General features: G+C 37.9%; 1 protein-coding gene across 19 annotated transcripts in view; it reads right to left on the reverse strand.

The window, feature by feature from the left end:
* MGA (MAX dimerization protein MGA) overlaps positions 1-27,224 on the reverse strand; it is a 195,514-nt gene that overhangs the window by 5,594 nt on the left and 162,696 nt on the right. For 4 of the 19 annotated variants that reach the window (XM_066343735.1, XM_066343733.1, XM_066343736.1 and 1 more), the window contains 11 exons: positions 26,400-26,914; positions 23,812-24,109; positions 21,382-22,008; positions 17,072-17,362; positions 15,035-16,530; positions 11,163-11,293; positions 7,996-8,047; positions 4,376-4,582; positions 3,241-3,352; positions 2,726-2,959; positions 1,475-1,648 (listed from right to left, as the gene is read on the reverse strand). In XM_066343735.1, coding sequence (XP_066199832.1) covers positions 1,475-1,648; positions 2,726-2,959; positions 3,241-3,352; positions 4,376-4,582; positions 7,996-8,047; positions 11,163-11,293; positions 15,035-16,530; positions 17,072-17,362; positions 21,382-22,008; positions 23,812-24,109; positions 26,400-26,914 — 4,137 coding nt within the window. Of the gene's footprint in view, positions 1-1,474; positions 1,649-2,725; positions 2,960-3,240; positions 3,353-4,375; positions 4,583-7,995; positions 8,048-11,162; positions 11,294-15,034; positions 16,531-17,071; positions 17,363-21,381; positions 22,009-23,811; positions 24,110-26,399; positions 26,915-27,224 lie in introns of those variants that run through there. The other 15 variants (XM_066343741.1, XM_066343740.1, XM_066343738.1 and 12 more) reach the window with 15 other exon arrangements.

Below are 27,224 nucleotides of genomic sequence, written 5' to 3' on the forward strand. Positions count from 1 at the left end.
GAAGGGAGAGAGAGACAAGAGACAGAAACACTGATCTGTTCCTGTATGTGCCCTGACTAAGGATCAAACCAGCAACCCTGTGCTTTTGCATGATGCTTTAGCCAACTGAGCTATCCAGCCAGAGCCCCAAGGTAATTCTTTATCCTGATGCAGACACAGATCTTCATTCTGTTCACTCAATTAACTACTCTGAGGGGAAAGAGGAGCACTATAGGAAGAACTGTAAGAGAAAAAAATGATACCTCCAGACTGGGTTTAGCAGTATTAGTAAGGATACCCTTGTATGTTAATAGAAACTCAGGTGCCTAAAATCTATATCATGAAAAAAGGAACAGACTTCCTTCTCAACTCTACTCCTTATTCCCAAAAACAAGTGGCACTCAAACTGAATCAGGCTCATAATGTAGGAATACATCATCTCTGACTAAAATACAAAATTTACAAATATTAACAGTACCAAAAACTAAAACAATGACTTCTCGTCTTCCTTCTCTTACATCTTTTCAATTTTTTTCTTAGTTAGAAATAACTAGAGATCACAAAATAGTACCCAATCCCAGGTAAAAACAAACAAACAAACAAACAAAAAAACAAAAAACAATCAAGCCTGACCAGGTGGTGGCCTAGTGGATAGAGCATCGGCCTGGGACACTGAGGACCGAGGTTAGAAACCTGAGGTCGCCGGCCTGAGCACTGGCTCATCTGGCTTGAGCATGGGCTCACCAGCTTTAGCACAGGGTCATAGACATGACCCCAAGATCACTCACTGGCTTGAGCAAGGGGTGACTGGCTTATCTGGAGCCCCCCCGGTCAAGGCACATATAATAAAGTAATCAATGAACAATTAAGGTGCCGCAACAAAGAATTGATGCTTCTCATCTCTCTCCCCCCTTCCCATTTGTCCCTCTCTGTATCTCTCTCTCAAAAAAAAAAAAAAAAAAAAAAAAGGCCCTGGCCAGTTAGCTCAGTGGTAGAGCATTGGCCTGGCGTGCAGGAGTCCCAGGTTCGATTCCAGGCCAGGGCACACAGGAGAAGCGCCCACCTGCTTCTCCACCCCTCCCCCTTTCCTTCCTCTTTGTCTCTCTCTTCCCCTCCCGCAGCCAAGGCTCCACTGGAGCAAAGTTGGCCGGGGCGCTGAGGATGGCTCCATGGCCTCTGCCTCAGGTGCTAGAATGGCTCTGGTTGCAACAGAGCGATGCCCCGGATGGGCAGAGCATTGCCCCTGGTGGGCGTGCCAGGTGGATCCCGGTCGGGCACCTGCGGGAGTCTGTCTGACTGCTTCCCCGTTTCCAACTTCGGAAAAATACCAAAAAAAAAAAAAAAAAAATCAATACCAAATGTGTTCCAAAAGGGCACATGTGGATATAAGAGTTCTTCATCATTACAGAACACATTCAAAGGCTTTCTCTGTCACTATGATACATTAGGGGTAACTCCTTTTCACTATCCATATAGGACAACACCTATAACATACCTGATTGAGCCACAGAAACGCTGGCTTGAGGCTTCAAATCTGCTTCTAACAGAGCAGGAGAAACAGTTACCACTGGTCCTGAGTATAGGGGACCTTTTAAGGTGAGCAATTGTCCTTGTGGAGTCATCACGATGTTGGCAGAGGTGTGTGGAGTGTTAGAGGGTGAGGTATTTTCTGTAAGAAAGATCAGAGATTAGTTAAGGATAAAAAATCCTCAGCTAATGCAAGTGTAGCCTATGAGTCAAGGAGACATTTTTAAAACCACATACTGACTTAAAAGGCAAGAATTACTTTCTGAACTACTTTTCACTGAATAATGGTTACCTAAATATCAGAATTTGTTCCTGTTGAGGAATGAGCTATGGAACCACTTTTTCAATGGAATGCTTCTGATCACCTTGATGGTGAATCTGGATGAAAACATACCCAATTCTACCCTTAGGCTTGCTTTCCTATATATACCTCTAACAAATTATTTCAAGTTTCTAGACCTCAGTTTTTCCATCTGTAAAATAAGGTGACTGGACTAAATGGCAAATCCTTTCTCAGCAATAACGTCATTTGATTCTGCGATGTTAAAACTAACTCATATTTCAGTTTCCATCACTACTATCTTAATCTTAAAAACCGGACTTCCTGGTTTATACACTAGGCTACTGAAAGAGTTAAAGAGGATATACCATTCTCCAAGGCTATAAACAAATAATGTAAAATAAGTTTTGCCTCACTTCCAAAAATAAAGATAGGAGAGGGCAGTAAGTTAAAATCAATTTACTTTGTTCCTTAATATCAATTCACTGATAGGCAATCTGATGGAAAAAAAGAGCCTGGTTCAACAAAATTAAATTTAAAAATTCTCCAATTTATTTGTCTCAGCTAGACCCAAACTTCCTTACAACTGATGAGCAGAACCGCAAGGAAATCAAAAGTTCATATATAAAGTCTGAAAAGATGGCAGCCTAAAAAAATACTCAGTGAAACAGTAGAGGGAAATACATATGACTATAGGCTATATCATAAGTAGGTCTTATATGTTACCATGACTGGTAACTTCTTAGGATTTGCTTCAGCATGAAAGCTAGAAACTGAAATCTAATATAGTTAATGTTTTACTTTTTATACAACCCATATTTAATTCATTCAATTACAACTAAAATTATGGCCACAAGATGTTCAGTCCACTAAACTAAACTAAACTAATCTAAACTAATGCTTGTCTACATTGAGGAAAGCAAAGAATGTCCCTCCTACCTGTGGCCTGGTCTCTTTTCCTGGAAAGAATCAAAGGTTTCCCCTTCCTGTTATTAATAAACATCTGTCCGAGATCTACAGATGATGAAGAAGATCCTTCCTGCTGTTTGCTAGTTCTGGGAGACACATCAAACTCATCTGATCCCATCTTCTTTTTTCTTTTTTGTGCCTCTAGTGCTTGTTGTTTTGCATAAATATACTCTAGCTTCTTCAGGACCACTTCTTCTGTCTTACCTATAAGTTGACAGGGAATAAAGTGTCACTCTCTATGTGACCCCACATAATAATGAGAAATAGAGTCAACTGAAATCCAGTTGATTTAACTATATTCCCCAAAACTATGGAAGGCAAGAGTGATTATAATCCAAAAAAAAAGTCCCACCTAGTCAAAAGATAACTGTGCCATTCTCTATGGGAACCAAACCTTAAACTAAGTACTATCTGAAAGATCTACTAAGAATTTCTCCTTACTAAAGCTGTTATACTCTTTACCAGAGACCATTCACATGTCTCACCTGAAAGAGATGATACTTTCCGTATCAAAATATTCCGTTTTCGAGTCAGGAGATTTTTCTGTCCTATTAACTTGTCAGCCTGATCTGTTAGTCCCTGAATTTCGCTGAATGCCTAGAATAGAAATAATAGTATCATGTCAATCAATTGTCTCTATTGAAAAATTTAACCCACTATTTTAGAGAACTTTATAATGCCATTTAAAATAATTCATGTCTTAGAAATTATTTTTTTTGTTAAACTGCAGGTTTTCTGGCTTATAATTCTAGAGAACATAATTATTTCCAAAAAGCATCATTTTACTCTGCTTACTTAGATTTTAATAATCAACTTTAAAATCATCTCCTAGTCTAAGTGAAATCTGGTTGAAATAACACTGTTTAGAGGGATATGAAGGCTTGCCTTGTATTTCCCTCCATGCAAACTTAAAACTTATGCTCACCTGAATATTTCAGCTGTTCTTTTAAAAGGAATGTCAATTATTAAGTATGTTAAAATACCACTTATGTTGTGCTTTTCACTGAGATAAACTGTTCTAAGTGCAATGAAGAACACCAATGTAAAGCGATTGTGCTAAAGAGAGCTTACCAGGTTTTCTGACAATAGCTCTGCTGATTAAGAACCTGACTTTTAATGAAAAGCTTCTCTGACTCAACATTAAGACTTTTCCCTCTAAAGCAGGGGTCCCCAAACTGCGGCCCCGAGGCCATTTATCCGGCCCCCGTCGCACTTCCGGAAGGGGCACCTCTTTCATTGGTGGTCAGTGAGAGCATAGTTCCCATTGAAATACTGGTCAGTTTGTTGATTTAAACTTACTTGTTCTTTATTTTAAATATTGTATTGTTCTCGTTTTTTTTTTACTTTAAAATAAGGTATGTGCAGTGTGCATAGGGATTTGTACATAGTTTTTTTTATAGTCCAGCCCTCTAACAGTCTGAGGGACAGTGAACTGGCCCCTTGTGTAAAAAGTTTGGGGACCCCTGCTCTAAAGGATGTATTGGGCCTCATTAGTCCATATTCAGATGTTAAATACAACTATTATTTCAATTTCCCTCAAATGGCAATATTTTCTCTTCCAATATCCCTAGAAGATTCTCTTTGTCAAGCTCTTATTTGTCATTTACATAGAACACTTACCCTAGTCAGAATGAGACTTTTGGAAACCTTGGAAGAATGAAGTAAACCCAGTGTGATTTTCAATTTTTCAAAGAGATCCCTCATTTCACCACGCCGCCGCCGCTCATTGGCAGTGTGTGTCCGGCGATAGTAAGCAAAAGCTTCTGCTTCTTTCTGTAATTTTTCACTCCAGTAATCAGGCTTTAGTTTTACAGGCATTGGTGAAGCCTATACAAACAAAAGATTGCCACCTAAGTATCTTCCACATGTACTTTCCTTCTTCCTCTATCCCAAATAGAACTGCTCTATATCGGACACCCACAATCTTCTGTCTGGACTATCGAAACAGACTCTCAATTCGTCATCTTACTACCATTCTGTCCTTCTCCAAACCTGACTTTAACAGTGTAAATTCTTTTTTTAATTTTGAAAGTGCATTTATTAAAGCTGGGGACAGTGAAACAAGGAAGGGCTTAAAATAGAAGAAGCAATACGAGAAGAGCTTAGGTGGGCTGCTTTGGCTCACTGGCAAATCAGAAAAAAGGAGGAATTGGAGAGGTTCAGGGGTTAGGCCAGAACGAGCTGCTATTGCCTATTGCTCCCCTGGTTCCAAGTCTCATGGGGGTCCCCTAGAGTTTAGGATATGAATACCTGTGGGGAAAAAAGAGGAAGAAGGAAAGGGAAAGGAATAGGCATACTTCCAAGAGGGAGAGTAAGCAACAGTGTAAATTCTTAACATATAAAACTCAAACTGCACATTTTTTCAGAAAACTCTTTCTTAGCCCTCAGGATGTCTTAGGCTTCCTTTTTCTCTTATTCCATATTTCAGTTTTTAAACTTATTTATTATAAAGAAGTAATAAATGCACATAAGGTTTTAAGTATAACTATTTAAAAGGCTTAAATAAAAATCAACTGTGCCTGCACCTGTAAAGGGATCCACAGAAACATCCACTTGATGCTTTTAGGTGATTTTTCTGGTTCTTAAATCTATACCTAAATAATAAACAGTAACATAAACTTATGCTTTTCAATTTTCTTTGAGAAGGAGAAAGAGAAAGAGGAAGAGGAAGAGAAAGAGAAAGACAGAAAGGGAGAGAGATAAGAAACATCAACTCATAGTTGTAGCACCTTAGTTGTTCATCGATTGCTTTCTCATATGTAGCCTGACCATGGAGCTCCAGCCAAGCCAAGGACCTTGGTCTTCAAGCCAGCAACCTTTGGGCTCAAGCCAGCGACCCCACGCTCAAGCCGGCAACCTTGGTGTTTCGGACCTGGGTCCTCAGTGTCCTAGGCTGATGCTCAATCCATTGTACCGTCTGGTCAAGCTGCTTTTCAATTTTCAATGCTGTCTACTTACTTCCTGCTACACAGATGAGGATTTTGCTCATGACTGTCTTACTTCATTTCATCATTGCACCTTCCTAATATAGATATATCATTTATTTTAGGTCTTCTATTGATCCCTTTGCATCTTGAGTGTAATACTAATTTCAATCTCTCAATTCATCAACAACAGATAGTACCTCTTTGCAAAATGAGAATATTAGCACTCGTTATCCATCCCCTCCCCTTATTTTTTCTTTTAATCTCCCAATGTGTCATTTGTACTTAAACATTTTTCAAGACTAAAATTAAGTCTTCTATACTTTATTCACAGATTATACAAGTTTCAAAAAATCACTAACAGCAGCTAACCTATTATGACAACATGAATACTATTCATACAAATAATTACATTTCCTGTCTTCTACAGTTTAATTTTGTGTTTTTCCCTCTGATGTTTCTAGTTGTCTTCCATTGTCTGTCTTTATCATAACCCTGCTAGTACACTAAAACTCTATATAAAATCACTGTCTAGATTTCTGAAGGTAAACTCATTGAGCATTAGTATAGCATGAGAGAATAAAAGATACAAGATAGGAAGAAAATTAATATCAGGTATAAATATGGCAAAACACTACAAATTTGCATGTAAAAACCCATGGATTATACAAATAAGCTATCATGAAATTCTTATATCTGAAAAAAGTTTTAAAATAAATAAAAAATATAGTAATATATACAAAATAATTACAAGTAAATAAGAATCATGTGATCTCAAAAACCAGATCAAACTCAAACCAATCATACCAAGTGGTTTTTGAAAGGATCTGAATACCACCCTCCAACTCAACCCAATTCTCCATCACTGTCTCTCTTTTTTTGTTTTTTTTTTTTTAGGTGAGAGGAGGGGAGATAGTGAGGGAGATTCCCACATGCCCCCAACTGAGATCTATGTGGCAACCCCATCTGGGGTCAATGCTGGAGTACAGAGCTATTTTTTTAACGCCTGCAGCTGATGTGCTCCAACGAAGCTTCCTCAGTGCCCAGGGCCACACTCAAACCAATCAAACCAATGGCTACACAGAAAAAGAGAAAGAGAAGAAGCAGAGGGAGGGGTAGAAGCAGATGGTTGTTTTTCCTGTGTGCCCTGACCAGAAATTGAACCCAGGACGTCCATATGCTGGGCAGACACTCTATCCACTGAGCCACCAGCCAGGGCCTCTCCAGCACTGTCTCTGTCTCTTACATCCCTGGTCGGCAAACTGCAGCTCATGAGCCGCATGCAGCTGGTTCTTTGGCCCCTTGAGTGTGGCTCTTCTATAAAATACCATGTGCAGGCGCTACCTCGATAAGAAATGTACCTATCTATATAGTTTAAATTTAAAAATTTTGGCTCTCAAAAAAAATTTTAATCGTTGTACTATTGGTATTTGGCTCTGTTGACTAATGAGTTTGCTGACCACTGTCTTAAATTAGGAAGACAGAATAAATAGCCTGACCGCGTGGTGCACAGTGGGTAGAGTGTTGGACTGGGACATGGAGGACCCAAGTTCAAAACCCCGAGGTCGCCAGCTTGAGCACAGGCTCATCTGGTTTGAACAAGGCTCACCAGCTTAAACCCAAGGTCAATGGCTTGAGCAAGGATGTCACTCGGTCTGTTGTAGCCCCCTGGTCAAGGCACATATGAGAAAGCAATCAATGAGCAACTAAGGTGCCACAATGAAGAATTGATGCTTCTCATCTCCCTCTCTCTTTCTGTCTCTGTCTCTGTCACTCTCTCTCTCTCTCACACACACACACACAGAATAGCAACTGCAACTGGAAAATGATTTAAACAACCAAACTCTCTTCTATTCTTAGTGTTAGTAAGGAGAAAGAGAAAATCTTGCTTAAATATGGTATTATGATACATAGTAAATGCATTGATAAAATCAAAGACTTAGAGTTTCGTAGCTCCTTGACTTGCCAGCCATCATTATAGATAACAATTAATTTTTTAGGTCACTGAAAATCACTGAAGAATGCCAGCTTGTTTTATATTATATCATTACATTATAGGATTAAAATGGATATGGAATTTAAGAAAACTAGTGTGTTATATAAACTTCATATCCACTTTAATTCTTCTAAATTATTTTATCATCTGGGTATAATAAAGAATTAAGCAAATAAAAAGCATTAACAAACCTTATTATATTAACTCACTGGTAAGACTAACTAAATATCTCTAGCACAGGTTAACGTTGTTTTAACCCTAAGGACAAATCTTATCAATTTTATTAAATGAGTACCTATCGTTAAATATATTATAAATACCTTTCGACTCCTTTCAGCAGTTTTTTCATCTGCAGAGATATGGGTACGGCACCTAGATAAAGACAGTATTTTTCAATATCTTACTGAAATTCAATAATCTAAGACCTATTTTCACAGCTGTATTAAATTAAACCACCCCAAACTGTCTAAATTGTAACAGCTTTTCTTCAGGGTCAGTACGTGGCAACAGAATTTACTCTTTCCCTAAGAAAGTGTCCAGATAGCCCCTAAACCTAATTACTTATTTCAATCATGACATATTTCAGACATAATAACCAGCATAAACAAACATAATGAAAAGCCAGGTATTTACCCTCTAGCTTGAGAAATAAAACCTCTAAAAATGAAGAGATCCTATGTGCAACCTACTCAATCACATTCCCTTCCTTCCAAATCATAGGTAAACACTCCCAAACTGAGTTTACCATATACATACTTAGTTTTACTAGGTATGTAGGATATACCCCTAAATAGAAAATATTACACAATACTTTAAACATTATATATTCAGTACAGTGTATGTCTCAACTGATCTGTTTCACTCAACATCTCATCTGAGACAGGTGATATACATAGTTCTAATTAAATCATTATAACTGCTACATAGTATCCTAAAGTATAAATTTTCCAAGATTTATTTTTTCAGAATGTTAGTAGTTATTTAGGTTGTTTCCAATTTTCATGTTGCTACAATGGAAAATCCCATACATGATCCCTTGTACATGTGTGAGCTTTTTTAGGGCATACACTGAGGAGTAGAATAGATGGTTGGAGAAAGGCATGCACATCTTTAACTTTAGTAATTTCATACCTCTCTCCAAAGTGATTATAACAGGTCCTGGCCGGTTGGCTCAGTGGTAGAGCGTCGGCCTGGCGTGCAGGAGTCCCGGGTTCAATTCCCGGCCAGGGCACACAGGAGAAGTGCCCATCTGCTTCTCCACCTCTCCCCGTCTCCCACCTCTCTGTCTCTCTCTTCCCCTCCCGCAGCCAAAGCTCCATTGGAGCAAAGTTGGCCGGGGCGCTGAGGATGGCTCCATGGCCTCTGCCTCAGGTGCTAGAATGGCTCTGGTTGCGACAGAGCAATGCCCCAGATGGGCAGAGCATCGCCCCCTGGTGGGCATGCCGGGTGGATCCCAGTCGGGCACATGCGGGAGTCTGACTGCCTCCCCGTTTCCAACTTCAGAAAAATATTAAAAAAAAGAAAAAAAAGAACAAAGTGATTATAACAATTTATACTCCCCACCTGTATTATGTTCCCATTACTCTACAACTACATAGATAACAACAGTACTATTAGAAATTTCTATTTTGCCAATGTTATGGGTATGAATTAATAAAATCATTGTGTTTTAATTTGCATTTCCCTAATTACTTGTGAGGTTTAACTAATTTTCATTGTTTACTGGCCATTCAAGTTTCCTCTTGTGTGAATTGCCTGAAATATACATTACTTCCTTTTCTAACTGAATCACTTGTAACAGTTATTTTATATCATTGATAACAATACTTTGTCAAACACTACTGCAAATATTTTCCTTATAGTCTGAGTTTATCTTCTTACTGTTTAGTGGTATTGATTGACAAAATGTTTTAAATTCTTAACAATCTTTTCCTTTACAACAGTTTCTGCTCTGTGTTATTCTTGGTCCTGGTCCTTTATTATTTCAGTTCATTAACATGATATGCCTCCATTTAGTGAATTCTTTTTCAATGTGTTTGAATAACAATTTATACAAGTCTTGCACAACTTTTGTTGATACCAGTTTTTTTATTACTATTGTAAATGGTAGTTTTTAGATTACATTTTTTTTGTTGTTGTTGTTTATGAACTCAATTTTAGTATGCTGAACTTATATCCAGCCAATACTGCTGACTTTAAGTCGAATTAAGTTTTCAAGAGATTTACACTCTTTCACCCTTAAGCAGAAGGCAACTGAAGTAGCCTCCAAATGGCTCTGGAATGAAGCAAGCTACTAGGACTACTTACTTCCCCCCTCCTTAGACTTTCCCAACATCACTAGCGATAAAGAATTACTTTCTCTTTGCAACAGCATGGATGGACCTGAAGAGCATTATATTAAGTGAAATAAGTCTGTGAAAGACATGTAACATGATTTCACTCATATGTGGAATCTAATGAACAAAATGAACAAGCAAAACAGAGACAGACTCAGATAGAGAGAAGGCTGACAGCTGTCCGGAGTAGGAAGGATTAGGGGGCTGGGGGGCAGTGAAGGTACTGAGCAAAAATTCATGAACACGGACAACAATGTGGTGATTACTGGGGTGGGGAAGATGGGGGCAAGTAGAGGAGTGTATAGAGCGGATAAATGGTGAAAGAAGGAGATTTGACTTGGGGGGGTGAACAAAAAATACAATGTACAAATGTAGAATTGTGCACCTGAAACTTGTATAATTCTGTTAACCAATATCACCTCAATAAATTCAATTTTTTAAAAAGCATTCCTTTCTCAACTCATTGCTACTTTATATGGTGGTTAATGAGGTAATAACAGAAATAGCACAATGTCTGGCACAAAAATAAGAACTCATTATCATCTTGCCCTTTCTCCTATACCCTAATTCCTAATAAACACAAGGTTCACTAAAACAGAAAATGAAATAAATTTTCCTGAGCAAGTCATCACATCCTCTGTATTTTCATCTCATCTGTAGAACAAGTAGGAAAATTTTCCCAACTATATCTCATCTGTTTAGTAAAGTAACCACATTTAGAATTTAATGTCTTTTTCTTAACAGATAAAGGAACTAACCTTCACTGGAAAATCCACTGTATCAGTTATGCTAGTTGCATAAATTATCTCATTTAACACTTCAAATGGGGAAATTTTCCTCATTTCAATGTAAGGAATCGAAGATTCAGAGGGATTAAAGACTTCTCAAGCTTCAGTAACTACAAACTAGCAAAACCAGTATTTCAATATCAATGTGTAGATTCCAAAAGCATATGTTATTTATTCACATTTACACAATGTCTCCTAGCAATAACAAAGGCAAGTTAATTACCACTGAATTCCAGCTAATCTCTTCATCCTCTACTCAGAAAAAAGACAAATAAAGGAACCAGGTCAGTTACCCAGAGCTCCTAAACAGAATATTTTGTTTATGGTCAAAAACAAATAATTCAAAAAGAAATAAAAACTTACGTCTGTTTAAAAGTCTGTGTGTGGGCAGTTGGGGTCTTCATGTGGTCAACATTGACTTCCTCGGAGAGCTCTTCTACAGTCTCAATATCCACCTGCTCCTCATCCTCCTCAATGAATTCTACACAGTTATTCTGAAATACAGCATTCAAACAGTTAATAAAGTATTGGGAAGAAGCACACCTCAACTATTCAACCAAATGCTCCCCTTATAAAAACCAAATAGTACCAAGCACTGATCTTATACCATGAGTACTGATAATCCTAAATGTGTTAATTAATCATAAAAAGAAATTAACTCATAAAGCAACATATGGATGGAGCTAACAACCAAGAACTACAGTATAACTCAGATATATATTAAACAGACATCATTAGACTGAGCAGAGTCCCCCAAAAGGCTGTACTGATGCGAACAAAATTCTGGTACAGATATATTAAATCTGCATAAACCTTAAGATGAAATGGCAGTAAAATAAAATTTGGCAAGGAGAAAAATAGAAAAAAAATTCAGGTTCTATTTTAAGAGTGCTTCATAACAGACTCATAGATACAGAGAAAAAAGTAATGGTTGCAGGGGGGTTAATGATTTGAGGGGACTGGGTAAAAACGGTGACACAATTAAGAAGTACAAATTGGTAGGTACAAAAGTCACAGGGATGTAAAGTACAGCCTACGGAACATATCCAATAACATTGTGATGAATATGGATGGTGCCAGGTGAGAGCTGGAGGGACATTTTGTAAAATACATGATTGACTAACTCTATGCTATGTACCTAAAACTAATACAAAATAATATTGACTATAAACTGTAATTGAAAAACAATTTTTTTAAAGTGCTTCATAGCTAACCCCATACCAGACATCCACAAAAACAGACTTAAGGCAGATATGGAAATGAAAATATAGCTCAATCTTTTAAATCTTTCAAACCCACAGAACAAGAGCTTTTGAAGAATTTCTGGTATCAAATGCAGCCCAAGCTTGCACTACTTGCTAATTATACCAAAAAATGAGTCAATCTGTAAGCATTTATTGAGCACTGGTCACAGAAACTCCTATGCTATTATTTATTTATATATAGTATATATAATACATATTATATGCACTTTATATACTATACAGATTGAGAAATGCAGATTATTTTAGTCTACCTTTAAAAGTAGTGTTTACTATGCCAAAAACTAAACAGAGAAAATGCTATCTATAGTGTTCACAAAAATTAAGGGATATTTCAAAATGAATATAAAGCGATAAAATATCCCCTAGTATCTGTGAGCAGTGTATAATCATACTGTACCAGAGAGGCACAACTCAAAATAAAGCATCCCAATCTATATTTAAACTTGCTATAAAAATTACCCCCCCAAAAAAATTACCTCAAAATTATAGGCTTCATAAGGCTGACAGACACTAAATGCAAGCCATCATTTATGTCCCCCAATTTAAGCACAATTTAAATGAAGTATACTTAATTTAAACAATGTAAACAACATATATTAAAATTAACTCCAGGAAGCTAAATCAATGGAGACCCAACAGAATCTACAGTCTGGATAATAATGTAGGTAGATGCTTTATAATATTTAAATTGAAGAATGTCTGCCTACACTGCATGACTTTAACTTCAGGCTCTATAAATATCCAATAAACTTCATAATGGAAGGTTTAAATTAAAGAGGCTACTCACAACTTTCCTTACACTATCCAATATAATGCTAATCACAAGCATAAAGATACAGTGGGTGGACCCTGGCCAGTGGCTTAGTGGATAGTGTGGGCCCAGCATATAGATGTCCCAGGTTCGATTCCCAGTCAGGGAAAACAGAAGTGAACATCTGCTTCTCTCCCTCTCCCTCTTCTCTCCTGATTCCCTTCCCTCAGTCAGTGGTTCAACTGGTTCGAGCATAGCCTCAAGTCCTGAGGATAGCTCAGCTGGTCCGAGCGCATCAGACTCAGGCACTAAAAATAGCTCGGTACTCAAGCATTGGCCACAAAGGGGTTGCTGGGTGGATCCCGATCAGGGCACATGCAGGGAGTTTGCCTCACTATCTCTCCTCCTCTCACCAAAAAAAAAAAAAAAAAAAGAAAAAGATATCGTGGGTGTATACATGTGTATAAATACAATGTAGAACTCAGATTTTAGAGATCTTTTAATATAATGGCCCTTACTTCTAAAAAGGTCAGTGTATCTTATATGTCAGATTTCCTATTAGAAAATGCAAGCAATGCCACCCTGTATAATTAAGACATTCTAGCCTGTTCAGATAGCTTGGTTGGTTAGAGTATCGTCCCAATATGCCAAGATTGCGGGTTCCATCTCTGGGCTGGGCACATGCAAGAATTAACCAATGAATGCATAAATAAGTGGAATAACCAAACAATGTTGCCCTCTCTAACATCAATAAATTAAAAAAAAAATTTAAAGACACTCGAAATAGTCTATTAAATCAGTTTTACAACAGTAATAATTTTCACTGATTTTAAAGTTGGACTGTTTTTGGTCTGATGCTCACCCAGGCTAACAATGGGAGACTGCAAAAAGCTCAAGATCTGCAATCTCCCAAACGCAGTGAATTCAGATTCTTCAGTTACCTATATATATCTGCCCTCAGAAGGTATTAGGTTAGAGATAAATAAGGCAAATGCTATAGAATCATCCCACTGTAGAGCTAGATCCTTGTTTTATTAACAAGACAACTGAGGTTACAAAATTAACCAACATTAAATTATTTAAACATTTTAGAGTTTTAAAATACTAATCACTTTGTTGTTTTATCTGCATACGGCAATTAGTTATTAACATAGAAGGATCAAGTAACATAAAGACTGAGTGAACATCAAGGAAGTGAGATTCTAAAACAACCCATTACATGATAATCTGCAAAGGCCCATATTATCTACTACTGAAGAGAGGGACTCCATTTAGATTTCAAGGCATCCCACAGGCAGCTAGGTATAATCTCCTTATGATTTATAGCAGATACCATGTCAGGGGTCAGAAAACCACAGCCAACCCTGTTTTGGTAAATCAAGTTTTACTGGAACACAGCTATTACACTTATTTATTACTGTTCATGGCTGCTTTCATGCTACAACAGCAATTGAACAGTTGCAACAGCAAGCCATCAAACCTGGAAAGTTTGAAACATTTATAATTTGGCCCTTTACAGAAAAAGTTTGCCCCACTTCTGCCCTATATCATACCTAACACTCAGTTACTTAGTTCAGCAAATACAACCCTAAATAGAAACCCTACAAAAATGGCCCCAGAAAAATAAATTATAAAGGTCATATTAGGAATGACGACAACCAAAGTTCAGAATATAAATTCTAAAAACTATTTAATTTCAGGAGATAGTGACTGAAGGCACGGTCATATTAAAATATTAAATGGTATTTTCCATTTTTCTCCAAAAAGAATATCTCTCTAAATGCAGGGCAATAAGTTCTCCCCAAGTTCTAGTCACCTATTCCCTGTTTCTTATATATCCACCAGATAAGCTTCAATTGCTTTATATAGAAAATGTAAAAAACAAAACAAAACAAAAAAACAAAAAAAACCCACACCCTAATTTGGGTCAAATGAGAGTAGTGGTTTCAGGATTTTTTTTTTAAACCTAACTTGGTAGGAATTCTCAAGCATCTATCCAGCAAAGGCCAGCCTTTCCATATCAAACAAGTCTCAAAGAACAATGTAAGCTCAATAAATGTTATCTGACACAACCTAAAAACGACAGTCATTTAATCATGATCTAAATCTAAGCATCCAACTAAATGTATCAAGGTCTTAGTGATCTTCTGAAAAACTACCGTCTCAAACAATCATTTAAATTCTTGAGGTTTCAGTCACAACAAAAATAGGCTCACCACCTTTTCTACATCATCAACCTCCTCACTCTGGTAGTCTGAAACAACATCCACAATTTCATCAATAGAATCATCGGTTTTCTCATTCTCATCTTCCTCCAAATCCAAAACACTGAAGTCAGCACTGCTTCTCCCACACTTCTTCTCTTGCTTTGGTTGTATCTGTTCTCTTGATAGCAGTAAGTGACCTTGAAAACGTCCTTCCCTTCTGCTCCCTTTTGTAGCTCTCCTAGGAACAACGGAGAAGGCTGCAGGACTAGAAATCCTACTCCAAGAATCACATTCAGTTTTTAAAACTCTAATATTCTCAGTTCCACTTTTTCCAAGTAAGTTGGAGATGCATTGTTCTTGTTGAAACATATCTGAACTTTCCTGACAAGTCTTTATTTCTTTAATTAACTGCTCATCTGCCTCTTTCTTGCATTCTTGTGAAGTTCCAACACATTTCTGGGTCAAAGGGCCCCTTAGGTGTTTTCTCCATCTCTCCCTAAAACTGTCCATTAGAGAGTCTCCAAGGCCCTTCTTTTTGGCCTCCGGTTGTGAATTAGATCGATGTTGCTCCACAACTATGCTCTCTGGTAGGTCAAGTTTACAGTCTTCCTTAGAGATGATTGAAAACTTATTTGATTTTTCCTCTGAACCGTCTAATCCTTTCTGCTGTTCCACTTTCACATTACCAAGTTTTTTAAGCTGCACATTACTTATACTTTGGGCTGTCATATTACTGGCTCTTTCAGAAATGGTCTTAACTTCTAGAAGAGTAAGTCTTTCTTTGGAACTGTTATGATTCCTAATCCCATCTTCATCAACATTTTTATCCTCTTCAGGTGTGCGTGACCCAGTGATATAGGAGTGCTCAGAAGGTTTAACAGTTGAAAGACCTTCCTCTGTAAGGGATTCTTCATCCAAATGATCACCCCCATCTTCCAAGGAATCATTCAGGGTTTCTTCTGAGGCAGCAGCTCCTAAGTTTTTTTGCTTTATTACCTTAGCTTCAGAGTCTACAGCTTCTTCTGACTGCAGGGTCTTCTTAGTTTCCTGCTCTCTTTTTAAAAAGCTTGTTCCATCTTTCTGGTCTGCATTCTGGGATTCTCTCTTCATCTGAAGAGAAGCAACATGCTGAAGAATGGAGCTGGGAACAGGCTTTTGTCCTGGGAGTTGCAATAAGGCAAAATTACCAGACTGGAGAGGAATGAGGCTGGCTGTACCAACAGGTTGCCCTCCTGAGCTGTAGGTTATTTTGGTTTCAGAGCCTATTTTACTTGCAAAGTTTTGTGGTTCAGGAGGGGAAATCCTCAGGGTCAATGTACCAGACTGAGACACAAAACTAGGTCCAGAAGAAAGCACTGATGGTGCCTGAGTGATAACATTCACTGCTGGAGAAGACCCAACAGCCTGTATTACAGGACTCATAACAGAAAAAGTAGAGGATGAAGCAGTAGATGGTGGAGTCTCTAAAGGCTTGGAAGGAGTTGGTAACCGGATTCCCATCACAGACCCTGGTAAGAAAAAAAAGAACCTTTAAATCACCACTGCCCATATCAAGGCTTTCAAGATCCATTCTCCCCTCCCCTCCCCTCCCCTTTCTTTTTTGAGAGAGACCGAGAGAGGGACAGATAGGGATAGACAGACAGGAAGGGAGAGAGATGAGAAGCATCAATTCTTCATTGTAGCTCCTTAGTTGTTCACTGATTGCTTTCTCCTATGTGCCTTGACCAGGAGGCTACAGCAGAGTGAGTGACCCCTTGCTCAAGCCAGCGACCATGGGGTCATATCTATGATCTCATGCTTAAGCCAGCAACCCTGTGCTCAAGACCAATGAGTCTGCACTCAAGCCAGCAACCTCGGGGTTTCGAACCTGGGTCCTCTGTGCCACAGTCTGACATTCTAGCTAGCCATTGCGCCACCACCTGGTCAATTCAAGATATATTTTTCTTAATTGTACAGGTGATTCTAAGAGACCAATTCTGGTGTATTAACATACCACATGACCAAATAATTCAACAAAAGAAAAACTCATCAAAAAATCTCGTTTTATACCTGGGTTCCGGAACATGACAGGCTGCAAATTGGGCTGGGTATTAGAGCTTCGAAGCTGATGCAAAGGGAGGAGCTGTACAATCTGCCCATTAGGGTGCCTGAATAGGTTCATTCCACTTGGGCTCCTAATAGGCTGCAAGACCATCCGATGTCCAGGAAGTTGTGTGTTTGAGACAGGTCTAACAGTAGGAGAACCCTGCTGCACTGGAATCAACAACAATCGAGGTCCAGCACGTTTCACTGTGTTGGGAGAAACCTGTGGAGTAGCCACTGGAACATGAGAAGCGTTTTCTGAAAAACAGGAAATGAAAACATAATATCAGAATTTCCCTTTAACACAGGTAGGAAAACATATTATGACACAGGATCTGACCATGCTACAAATAACTTCTAATTTGAATTATAAAGTTGGTGAAATCCTGTACCTCTATGATACACTACTTAATAGTTCTATGGCTGAGAACAATTTATCTTAAACCTAAGCATTAACCAGACATCGCAGGGCCTTACATAGACTGGTAAAAAAAAAGAAGGCATCAATTGTTAAGAGGTGCATTTAAAGAGATAATACTGCTTAATAAAAAACATGGGCAGGCCTCTAAATCTGAATTATCATTAAAGCTCACGAGATTATTTATGACAAAATTATCTTCAACTTTAAAATTTAAGCTGTTAACACATATGGAAATGTGGAAGGGGAGAAAAAGAAGGTAAGTCAAGTGAAAAAGCACAGACATCTAAGTGACTGAGTTGGGACTCTCCATAAACCTAGAACAAAATTATATACACTTCCTTAGACTTATGACTTAGTTTCACAGATCATATTCAACTATGTAAGATTAAGTCAAAGAGTATACATAAAGTATAAATAAACTTCTTGGCTTTTAAAATTCACTGAGAAATAAGAAAAGTGTATATACTTGTGAAAATTATTTTTCAAAAAGAAAATAATACATACCCCTCCCCCTCAAAATGGAAGGAAATTAAGAAACATCAAAGAAACAGGGAAATAAAGCCTGGTTAGGAAGAGGCAAAAGACAGTTTTAAAACAAACAGAAAAAGCAAAAAGTTAATGCAGAAGATGTGAATTAAGAGATTTAAAACCACTGATAGTACCTAAAGATACACTTTAATGTTTGCAAAAGCATTTAGAAATACAAAAGACAGAAAAAATGAGTAATCTACAGACAGATTTCTGGCCTTGGGAATAAAGAGGCAGGAATAATGATAGTAAGCTAATGAAACTGGTCTAACATTGCCATTCAAATTAATAAAATTATCTAACATTAATAAATCTTTTCATTACTTTGTCACTAAATAGAAAAATCAATAAATAACAACACAAAGATTTAGTTTAACATATATCTTATCAGATAGGCACTCTGCACAAGAAACCTATCAAATTTCTAAAAGAAAGTCATATGCCTAACATTTAAATGATAAATTATACATGGAAGATGCAGTACTTCCCTTGAAAATGTGCAATTTAAACAGAAAGCATTCATCTGTTGTATATGAATTAAAAAACATGCTAAAGCTTTAATTTCCTGAACATTTCTTTATTATTTTTTTTAAAGTGAGAGGAGGGGAGACAGAGAGACAGATTAACGTGCACACTCTGACTGGAACCCACCCAGCAACCCGTCTGGGGCCGATGTTAGAATCAACCAAGCTATCCTCCACAACCAGAGCCAACGCTCAAACCAATCAAGCCAGGCTGAAAGAGGGGAAGAAAGAGAAAAGGGAGAGGGAGGAAAAGAGAAGCAGATGGTCATTCCTCCTGTGTGCCCTAACTGAGGATTGAACCGGGAATATCCACACACCGGACCGATGCTCTATCCACTGAGCCAACCGGCCAGGGCCTGAACAGTTCTATTAAATTGAATTTTAGAGTGATTAAAACTTAAATTACTCCAGTTGAGAGAATAAAAACAGCCTTTAATACACATGCTAACTATGGCAGTAGTTACGGAAATGTGGAAGGGGCAAGAGAAAAAGAAGGTAAGTCAAATGAAAAAGCACAGACATCTAAGTGACTGAGTTGGGACTCTCCATAAACCCAGAACAAAATTATATACACTTCCTTAGATGAAGCAAGTTATATGATTCAGCCCCATTTGTAAAACAGCAAATAAAAAAAAATCTGTTAACATTAGTATTTCCTCAAGTGGTATTAGGATAGGTAATAGGTTTTAGGGGTATATGAATATAGACTAACTTATATCACATTATCAGAAAGTAATTTCCTTTTCAATTTTAATCTTTTGATTTTTTATACAGAATAAAATCCCAGGTCTTTGATATTTTGTCTTTATATGCCAACACTTTCTAGCTTTCATCATTAACAGAGAGAGCAAGCTACATGCTAGGAATACATTATAGTAGTTAGCTAGAATATATACTTCATTATTGTTGCCAGTGCATTTACTTATAGGGTTAACCTCTATTCAGGCAAGTAATGTTGGCTTCTAATTACAGTAAGATTGCTCCTTTTAAAAATAAACTTAAGTAAACAAATCACTTGATTTAAATAAAAATATTAAGTCAATATAGTACAAATGGGAATGAGCGCAAAATACATTAATGTATAGTCTGAGTGACTAAAATCTAAAAAAATAAAGTGCAAAAACCTAAACAACTTTTAGTTTCATGACAGAACTAAGAAGATAAAGAGAGGTTAGAACCCATATGGTTTAGAAAGCATGATCAGTTAAAATATGACAAGGTATGAGCCTTGAGATTCAATAAGAAATCAAAGCAGCTTTATCAACAATGATCTCACTTCCAAAATAATATGTTAAACTAACCATTTTTATATGCTTATTAGGGGGAGAAGCAGAAGACTAACACATTTAATACTGTGATTCACTTTTCCTTTCAACAGAACTTCAAATTATAAACTAAATTCCAAGTCACTCCTTTCCTGAAATATCAACAGGGTTTTGGACCATGTCATTAAAGGCAAAAATATTTAGTAGTAAAAATATTCATAGCCTGACCAGGTGGTGGTGCATTGGATAGAGCATCGTACTGGGACGCAGAGGACCCAGGTTCAAAACCCCAAGGTCACCAGCTTTGAGCACAGGCTCATCTGGTTTGAGCAAGGCTCACCAGCTTGAGCAAGGGGTCACTGGCTCTGCTGTACCCCCCCCACCCCCCCACCCCCGTCAAGGCACATATGGGAAAGCAATCAATGAACAACTGTGCTGCAATGAAGAACTGATGCTTCTCATCTCTCTCCCTTTCTGTCGCTCTGCCCGTCCCTCTCTCTGACATAAAAAAATATGTATATTCATAACCGTAAGAGAATTGCTGTTGACTATATCCCCTTAGAGCCTGCAAAGTCTCTCACACTTTTCCACAGTAATTCTTCTCTGAGTATAATCAGAAAACTACTTATTTTAGTTGGGTGAATTAGGATAGGAAAATTAGGATAGGAAATTATCCCAAAGTGTGAAAATACTATTTCAAATTCACTTATCCTAAGGCAACAAGAATTTTTAATTTTAGCTTAAAAAGCTGATAAACAAAATATTTGAGTCCCAACCAAAGAAATATGCCTCCTTATTTTTATTTCAATCAATTCATGTATAATAACTAAGTAGGAGAATAATGTCAGCAGCATATGGGAGCCGGACTAATTCGCAAATGATTTTTACTAGGCAAGGGGACTCAGAATTTTAACCTTCAGCAAGGACAAATAAAAAGCTCTCAGCTTTGTTGCAGCATTGGCAGAATTCTGCCAATAATCTCTCTCTCTTTTTTTTTAATTAGAAAGATGGACTAACCCACCCCAGCCAAAAAAAGGAGCCCCTCCATTTGGGTGCTCTCATCAGAGATGTACACCCCTAGCTCTCAGTACACAACAGATTCAACTTTCTCCTGTGCCCACCTTAATGACCGCTCTACTGCCTCAGAGCTCCATTCCCATGTGCATTATTTCACTACCCTTGAGCCACCATTTCCATTCTAATGTTTTTGAGTAATTTTAATACTTTGAGGAAATCACCAGCCCCACTAAACCATCTGTCAAAGCTGTTCAATTTATCTCCACAGTACCATTTATGATTTTTATTAGTACTCTGGTAACAAGGTTGCATAGATTTTCAGTGATTTGTCCTAAACCTATATTAACCACAAGCTCTACTATTTTTAGTGTTCAGTCTTGCAGAATGCAAAGGTTCAAGAATACATGTATCATGTTATACAGAAACACCTACACTGTTACCCTGATATAGTTATAATCTTATCACAACCATACTTATATAAACAGCTGTAGAGTAAACCAGCTAGTAACATCTAGGCCTTACCTGGTCTCTGGCTCACTGGTGGACTCCCATCAATTCCTGAGAGTATAATAGGTACAGAGCCAAGAGATGAAGTTGGTGTGGTCACCATGGAGGAAGATGCAGCTGTGGTCACCACGACTATGGAGGTGGAGGCAGTGGAAGCAACAGGAAGAGTTATGGTTGGAGGAGATGCTACCAAAGACTTAGGAAAAGCAACTGAAGCCACAGGGGTAGTTATCCCAGTTGTTTTGATAAGGTTCACAGTGGCTGTAGACTGGGTAGATGTTACAGGGGTGCTGGCATTAGTTTCAGAGACCTCAACAACCCCTGCAGTGGTGACACCAGAAGGATAAGTAGTTTCTTTAGTTCCCACGTCAGAAATAGCAGTCATAGGTGTCACAGCAGTAACATTCTCTAATAACACTTGAGGGGTGGTAGGAGTGACAGCAGCAGTCACAGGGCTGCACACCTGAACTGCCTCGGAAGAAACCACAGGTGTGACGACCATTACTGGAGAAGGTCTGATACTGAACTTCTGTGGCCCTGTTAGGGGTTGGGGTGTGCTAACTCCAGGTATCTTCTGCTGCAGGGCTCCAACTTTACTCATCACAAACTGTGTGAACACACCACCAGGAGAGGGTCGAGCCGCTGCAAATAAAAATTTGCAGGTCAAAAATCTTCAGTTCTCATATCTTTTCCTCTTAGTGACTGTGTTTATCAACATTTATTGTGTGAACCACTGGGTCAACTTCTTACAGGTACTACCTACCTGCATTATATGTGTCAATTTCCATAAACTTCCTCAACCCATGCCAAACCTTTATATTCTAACAAGAAAAGGATTAAAATTGGGTGTTCCTACAAAAAATCTTTGTCTATACAATACAGCCAATTTGCCAGGACCCTAACAAGACCATACAGCAGCACACAACTTCAAACCGATAAAGTAAGTAAGAAGATCTTTTCCCCTAACTCTAATTTTAAAACTTATTTCCACCACTTCCTCCTGTACCAGCACCTCCACCTCTTTATTGAAGACTCATGAGACAGTTAAGTGTTACATAATTCTAAATTGTGTGATGACATTTTTCATGAGCAGGCAGAATATAACAATTTTTTTAATCACCACTATTTTTTAAAAAGAAAAAAAAAGGTTATTTGTAAGATATTCAATGATTATCCCTCTCTCTTCACACAACTCCAGCATTCAGCCAGAGATTTCAATTTCCTACTAGAGGAAAAATACAGTAACTGACAATTTTACTTAAGATTCTTAAATAGACTTGAAACAACAAAAAGAGAAATTCAATAAACCAACAGTATCATGACTAGTGGTGGTGCAGTGAATAGAGCATTGGGACAGAAGTCCCAGGTTCAAAACTCCCAGGTTCAAGCCTAGGTCGCTGGCTTGAGTGTGGGTTCATCCAGCTTGAGCACAGGCTCACCGGCTTGAATGTGGGATCACAGACATGATTCCAAGGTCACTGGCTTGAAGCCCAATGTTGCTGGCTTGAATAAGGGGTCACTGGCTCAGCTGGACTCCCTGGTCAAAACACATCTAAGAAGCAATCAATGAACAACTAAATGGTCGCAACTACGAGTTGATGCTTCTCACGTCTCTCCCTTTCTGTCTCTCAAAAAAAATTGAGTAAATAAATAAACCAGTTGTATACTCTCAATGCTAAAAAACAAATGCTTCAAAAAAGATTATTACAGATTCTAGCACTAGAATGTTAAGCAAAAAAGGTTTTCATTCACGAACAGGAATGAGTAAAATATTCCCAAAATTATGCTTTACAAGAGCCTTCCACACTTTTAAGCCTATACTAAACCCACTTTGATTTTGCTAGCTCTATGGTTTCTTAAGTTCAAGGAACATACATAATGACTGATATCAAAAAAATCAGTCTTCAGCCCTGGACAGTGGCTCAGTAGATAGGGTCGACCCAGCATATGGACATCCTAGGTTCAATTCCCAATCAGAGCACACAAGATGAGCGACAATCTGCTTCTCTTCCCCTCTCCTTACCCTCCTGCAGCCAGTGGCTCAACTGGTTGTAGAGCATCAGCCTCAGGCACTAAAATTAGCTCAGTTGATTTGAGTATCAGCCCCAGACGGGGTTTGCTGGGTAGATCCCAGTTGGGGTGCATGTGGGAGTCTGTCTCACCATCTCCCCTCTCCTCTCATTTAAAAAAAAATCAGTCTTCATAGGAGAAATATTAAATTAGGGAAAGTAAGAATGGTAATAACTGTAAAACTAACTCAAGTTAAATTCATTTAGTATTACAGGTCATCAGAAGAGTTCCCCCAAAATAAAAAAATTTAAGCAAAACAGACATTAAGAATAATGCCAAATTCTTTACTTCTCTAATTTTATAGCCTCCATACTGTATCCACTGGCCCACAACAAAGTCAAGGCCTTTCCAAAATACATATACAACCCAACTTACCAATTGGTCTTTTTGCTGGAACAAATGCCTTCAGATTCTTCCCAGGGCGATTTGTGGTAGTGCCGGAGGAGGATGCCATTTTGGAATTGGATGTTGAAGGCAACAGGGTACGTGGTTTCCTGGATGCAGCCACCTTGGCATTGGATGCTACCTTGGAGATGACAGTACTGAGGGTTGAGAGGTCCAGGACTGAGGGTCGCAACCTGCCTGTGATATAAGCAGCTAGCCTATTGGCTGGATGCAATGCCCCCATCTGTCCCAATAGCAACTTAGCCTGCGGGTAACTCTTACCATTAACCTGAAACAAGTGGCAAAGAGAAATTCTGTAAAGATAAAATTCTCTTGCTAACTCATCTCCCTTGACAGGGGTTTTATTTTTACAATGTTTTAAAAGTCTATTTTTCAGATTTAAAGGGAAAAGTAATGAACTCTTCCCATTTGGTATAATCTGAGTAATCTTTAGGAGGTGAAAAAAATGCTATCAATTGATATTCTGAACTTATTTCATCCTTCATTTTGGTAACTGGGAAATAGAGGGTCTTAGAAACTCATTGTATCTGCATCTTAGGAATGTGAAAGATACAATTATAGCTAAGGAATAATCCATTTGTTTTATCTGTCAAACAATTCTGCTTAAGTTATTAACAATCATCAGCAAAAATATGTTTTCCGGAATCTCTCTGACAAACACAGAGATGCATAATGAAACCCTCTCACAAGGGTCCTTTCATGTTATCCTTCACATTTGGGAAATATACAGTGAGTCTACTTTAACCTAAGTAACAAAGTTACCTCAGTTTTCTAAAAACTCAACTTTGAAGATACTGCCTTCATCTCTTGGACAAAAGTTGAGCTCAATATAAATGCTAGTAGAAACTCACTTTTAAAATTGTCACTAAATTGTCAGAAGAAAATAAATCAACGAATCAAGTAAAGACTTTTATCTACTGTCTGAGTTGACAGGTTCCCTATTTTGTGCAGCAGGGTAGTTTTTTTAAGTAAGAGAGAAAACAAAACCTCCCAAGTTTCTTACCCATGTTCTCTAAGTCATCGTGCTGGATGACTAAAGAAGACATCCTTCTTTCACCTCCTTTACAACAGTATTAAAAAGAGGAGGGGGTAGAGTGAGGTGGAGAAACTCAAACTCTCTAAATTAAAAGGGAATTGGTACAGATTGCTAAAGCAAGCCACTCTCTCTTCAAAGGCACAAAACATAATTACTCTTTGCTACTTAAGTAAAATTATGATTCCTCTGAGAGATCAGGAATATCTTTGCCTCAGTTTGGTACATGGAATGTGATCTTTCCATCCTGAAGCAAACTTCACCATACAGTTTTTCAGGCTCTGTGGAGTCTAGACCAATACCCCTAATCTGCTCCTTTGGGACTTGCTCTGAAGACTATCCAGCAGCTTCCTCAAAAGCCTACAGTGGCCACACTGCTTATACAAAGTCACATTTTATGGTGGCTTTCTGAGTTCTAGACAGGAGAAATATAAAACTTCCATGCCTGTATTTCAAAGAGACTAGTCTCAGATAAGTCTCTGTTCTCAAAGTATCAACCAATAAATTACATAAAAATAAAAATACTGTTCTTCTCATCATTCAAGAGATTAAGAAATTCCAATAAAAGCACTCATATAGGACCACCAAGAATAAACTGCAGCCAGTTTGAAACCCTAGACTTGCCAGGTCAAGGCACATATGAGAAGCAACTACTATGAACTGATGCTTCCCAATCCTCCCCCCTTCTCTCTCCTCTCCTCTCTCTAAAATCAATTTAAAAAATAAATAAACTGCAATAAAAAGTTTTTAACTAAGTAGATCATCTATGTTATTACTGGAATAGTCCTAACCCCCGAGAAGCAGTCAAGCTAATAAAGTCAGACACTTCCACACATTTGCTACACTGATATAAAAAGTGCATTTAATGTTTCTGAGCAAGAGGAGAAAAACCTTTTGACTATGATTATGTTTTAATTCAGAACTTCTCTTTGCAAAGGATTTTCCACATGCCCGGGTAATTTTACTAATATAACCTGCCTAAATTACTGAAGAATAGATATTTGTCCTACGATATGATTTATACTTTCAAAAATGCTATGATTCACATAAGGAAAAAATAAATTAAGCAAATTGTGCTTAAATTTTTAAAAAATTTATGTATTTGAATAATACCTTACTAAATCAAAAATTTCTCCTATGTTTCCAAACATATACTGCCTATTTTAAATTCAATTTCACCTTGTTTTATTTTTAAAGCTTTCTGGTAATAATAATCCTAAGAACTAGACTGAATTCCTTACTATCCCTGCTTGGTTGCCAAAGTATCATCAGAGCCCAGACAATGAAGTTTAAGAGGAGCAACTTTCTGAGAAGACTAGGCTCTACATTTGTTTATAAATGTGCTAAAAATTTGCTCTAGGTATATATCTAACCTAGGCCTATTACAAAAAGAGATAATGATTTTGTTACCCAATTTCCAGGAAATGTGAAGATAAATAATATAAGGTTTACAAAGGGCTCTGAAAAACAAAGATGTTACCTAAATACAAAAGAGTGCTGCACCCAGATTAAAGATAATTCTCACCTGGATAAGCCCAGATGTGCTTGAACTGAGTTTACGTTTATAGGCCACAAGCTTCCCTGCAGGAGAAAGCCCTGCATAAAAAGGCAGACCTTTGCCTCCATGTAATCTCTCCCTCACTGAATCCAGGTCATCTGTCTGCACAGGAGAGAGATCATCCATTTTCCCAGGGGATAATGGACCATCAGGAGTCTCTGATCCAGATTTCTCAGCCATATCATCTTGGTCTTGACATGATGGCATAGAGATTTTCACACGAGAAGAATAAACAGGGGGGTTCTTCTCACCCCGGCTCTTTCGCTGAGAAGCCAACTCAATGATGAAGCTGCCCACCTTAAGTGATTGTGGCATGTTGCTATTGATGTGCTGTGATAAGATGCTCAAAATCTTGTTCCGATCCTCCTCCCAGTTGCAGTCTGAGATGATTTCTATCAGTTTGGTGGGACCACCAGGTGACCTCTGATGCACATAGGAGGTAGAAGATTCCCCTTCATTACAGGAAGACTTCCAGCTCTTTTCTGATAAGAAATCAAAAGATATTTCTGCATCACAGTATTTTATATTCAACTCTGAAAGATTGTTACTTTTCCTAAGTTCTCAGAGAGATACCAAGGGTATAGAAAATCAACAGTTGCCTAGTGTCCCATTCCCATGTACTTTCAGTGGTAATTTAATACTCCTAATTTAGAAGTTTTCCAGGAAAAAGAAAGATTCCAGAGAATCAGACAATAATAGTCCTCGCTGCCCTGCTAACTAGGCTTGGTAATAAAGGGAGTCTCACTTAAGACTGCTCTTAAAAGCCATAACTATTTTATTACATGAGAAAGT

Source organism: Saccopteryx leptura, chromosome 6 (genome assembly GCF_036850995.1).
Source record: "Saccopteryx leptura isolate mSacLep1 chromosome 6, mSacLep1_pri_phased_curated, whole genome shotgun sequence".
NCBI lineage: Eukaryota > Metazoa > Chordata > Mammalia > Chiroptera > Emballonuridae > Saccopteryx > Saccopteryx leptura.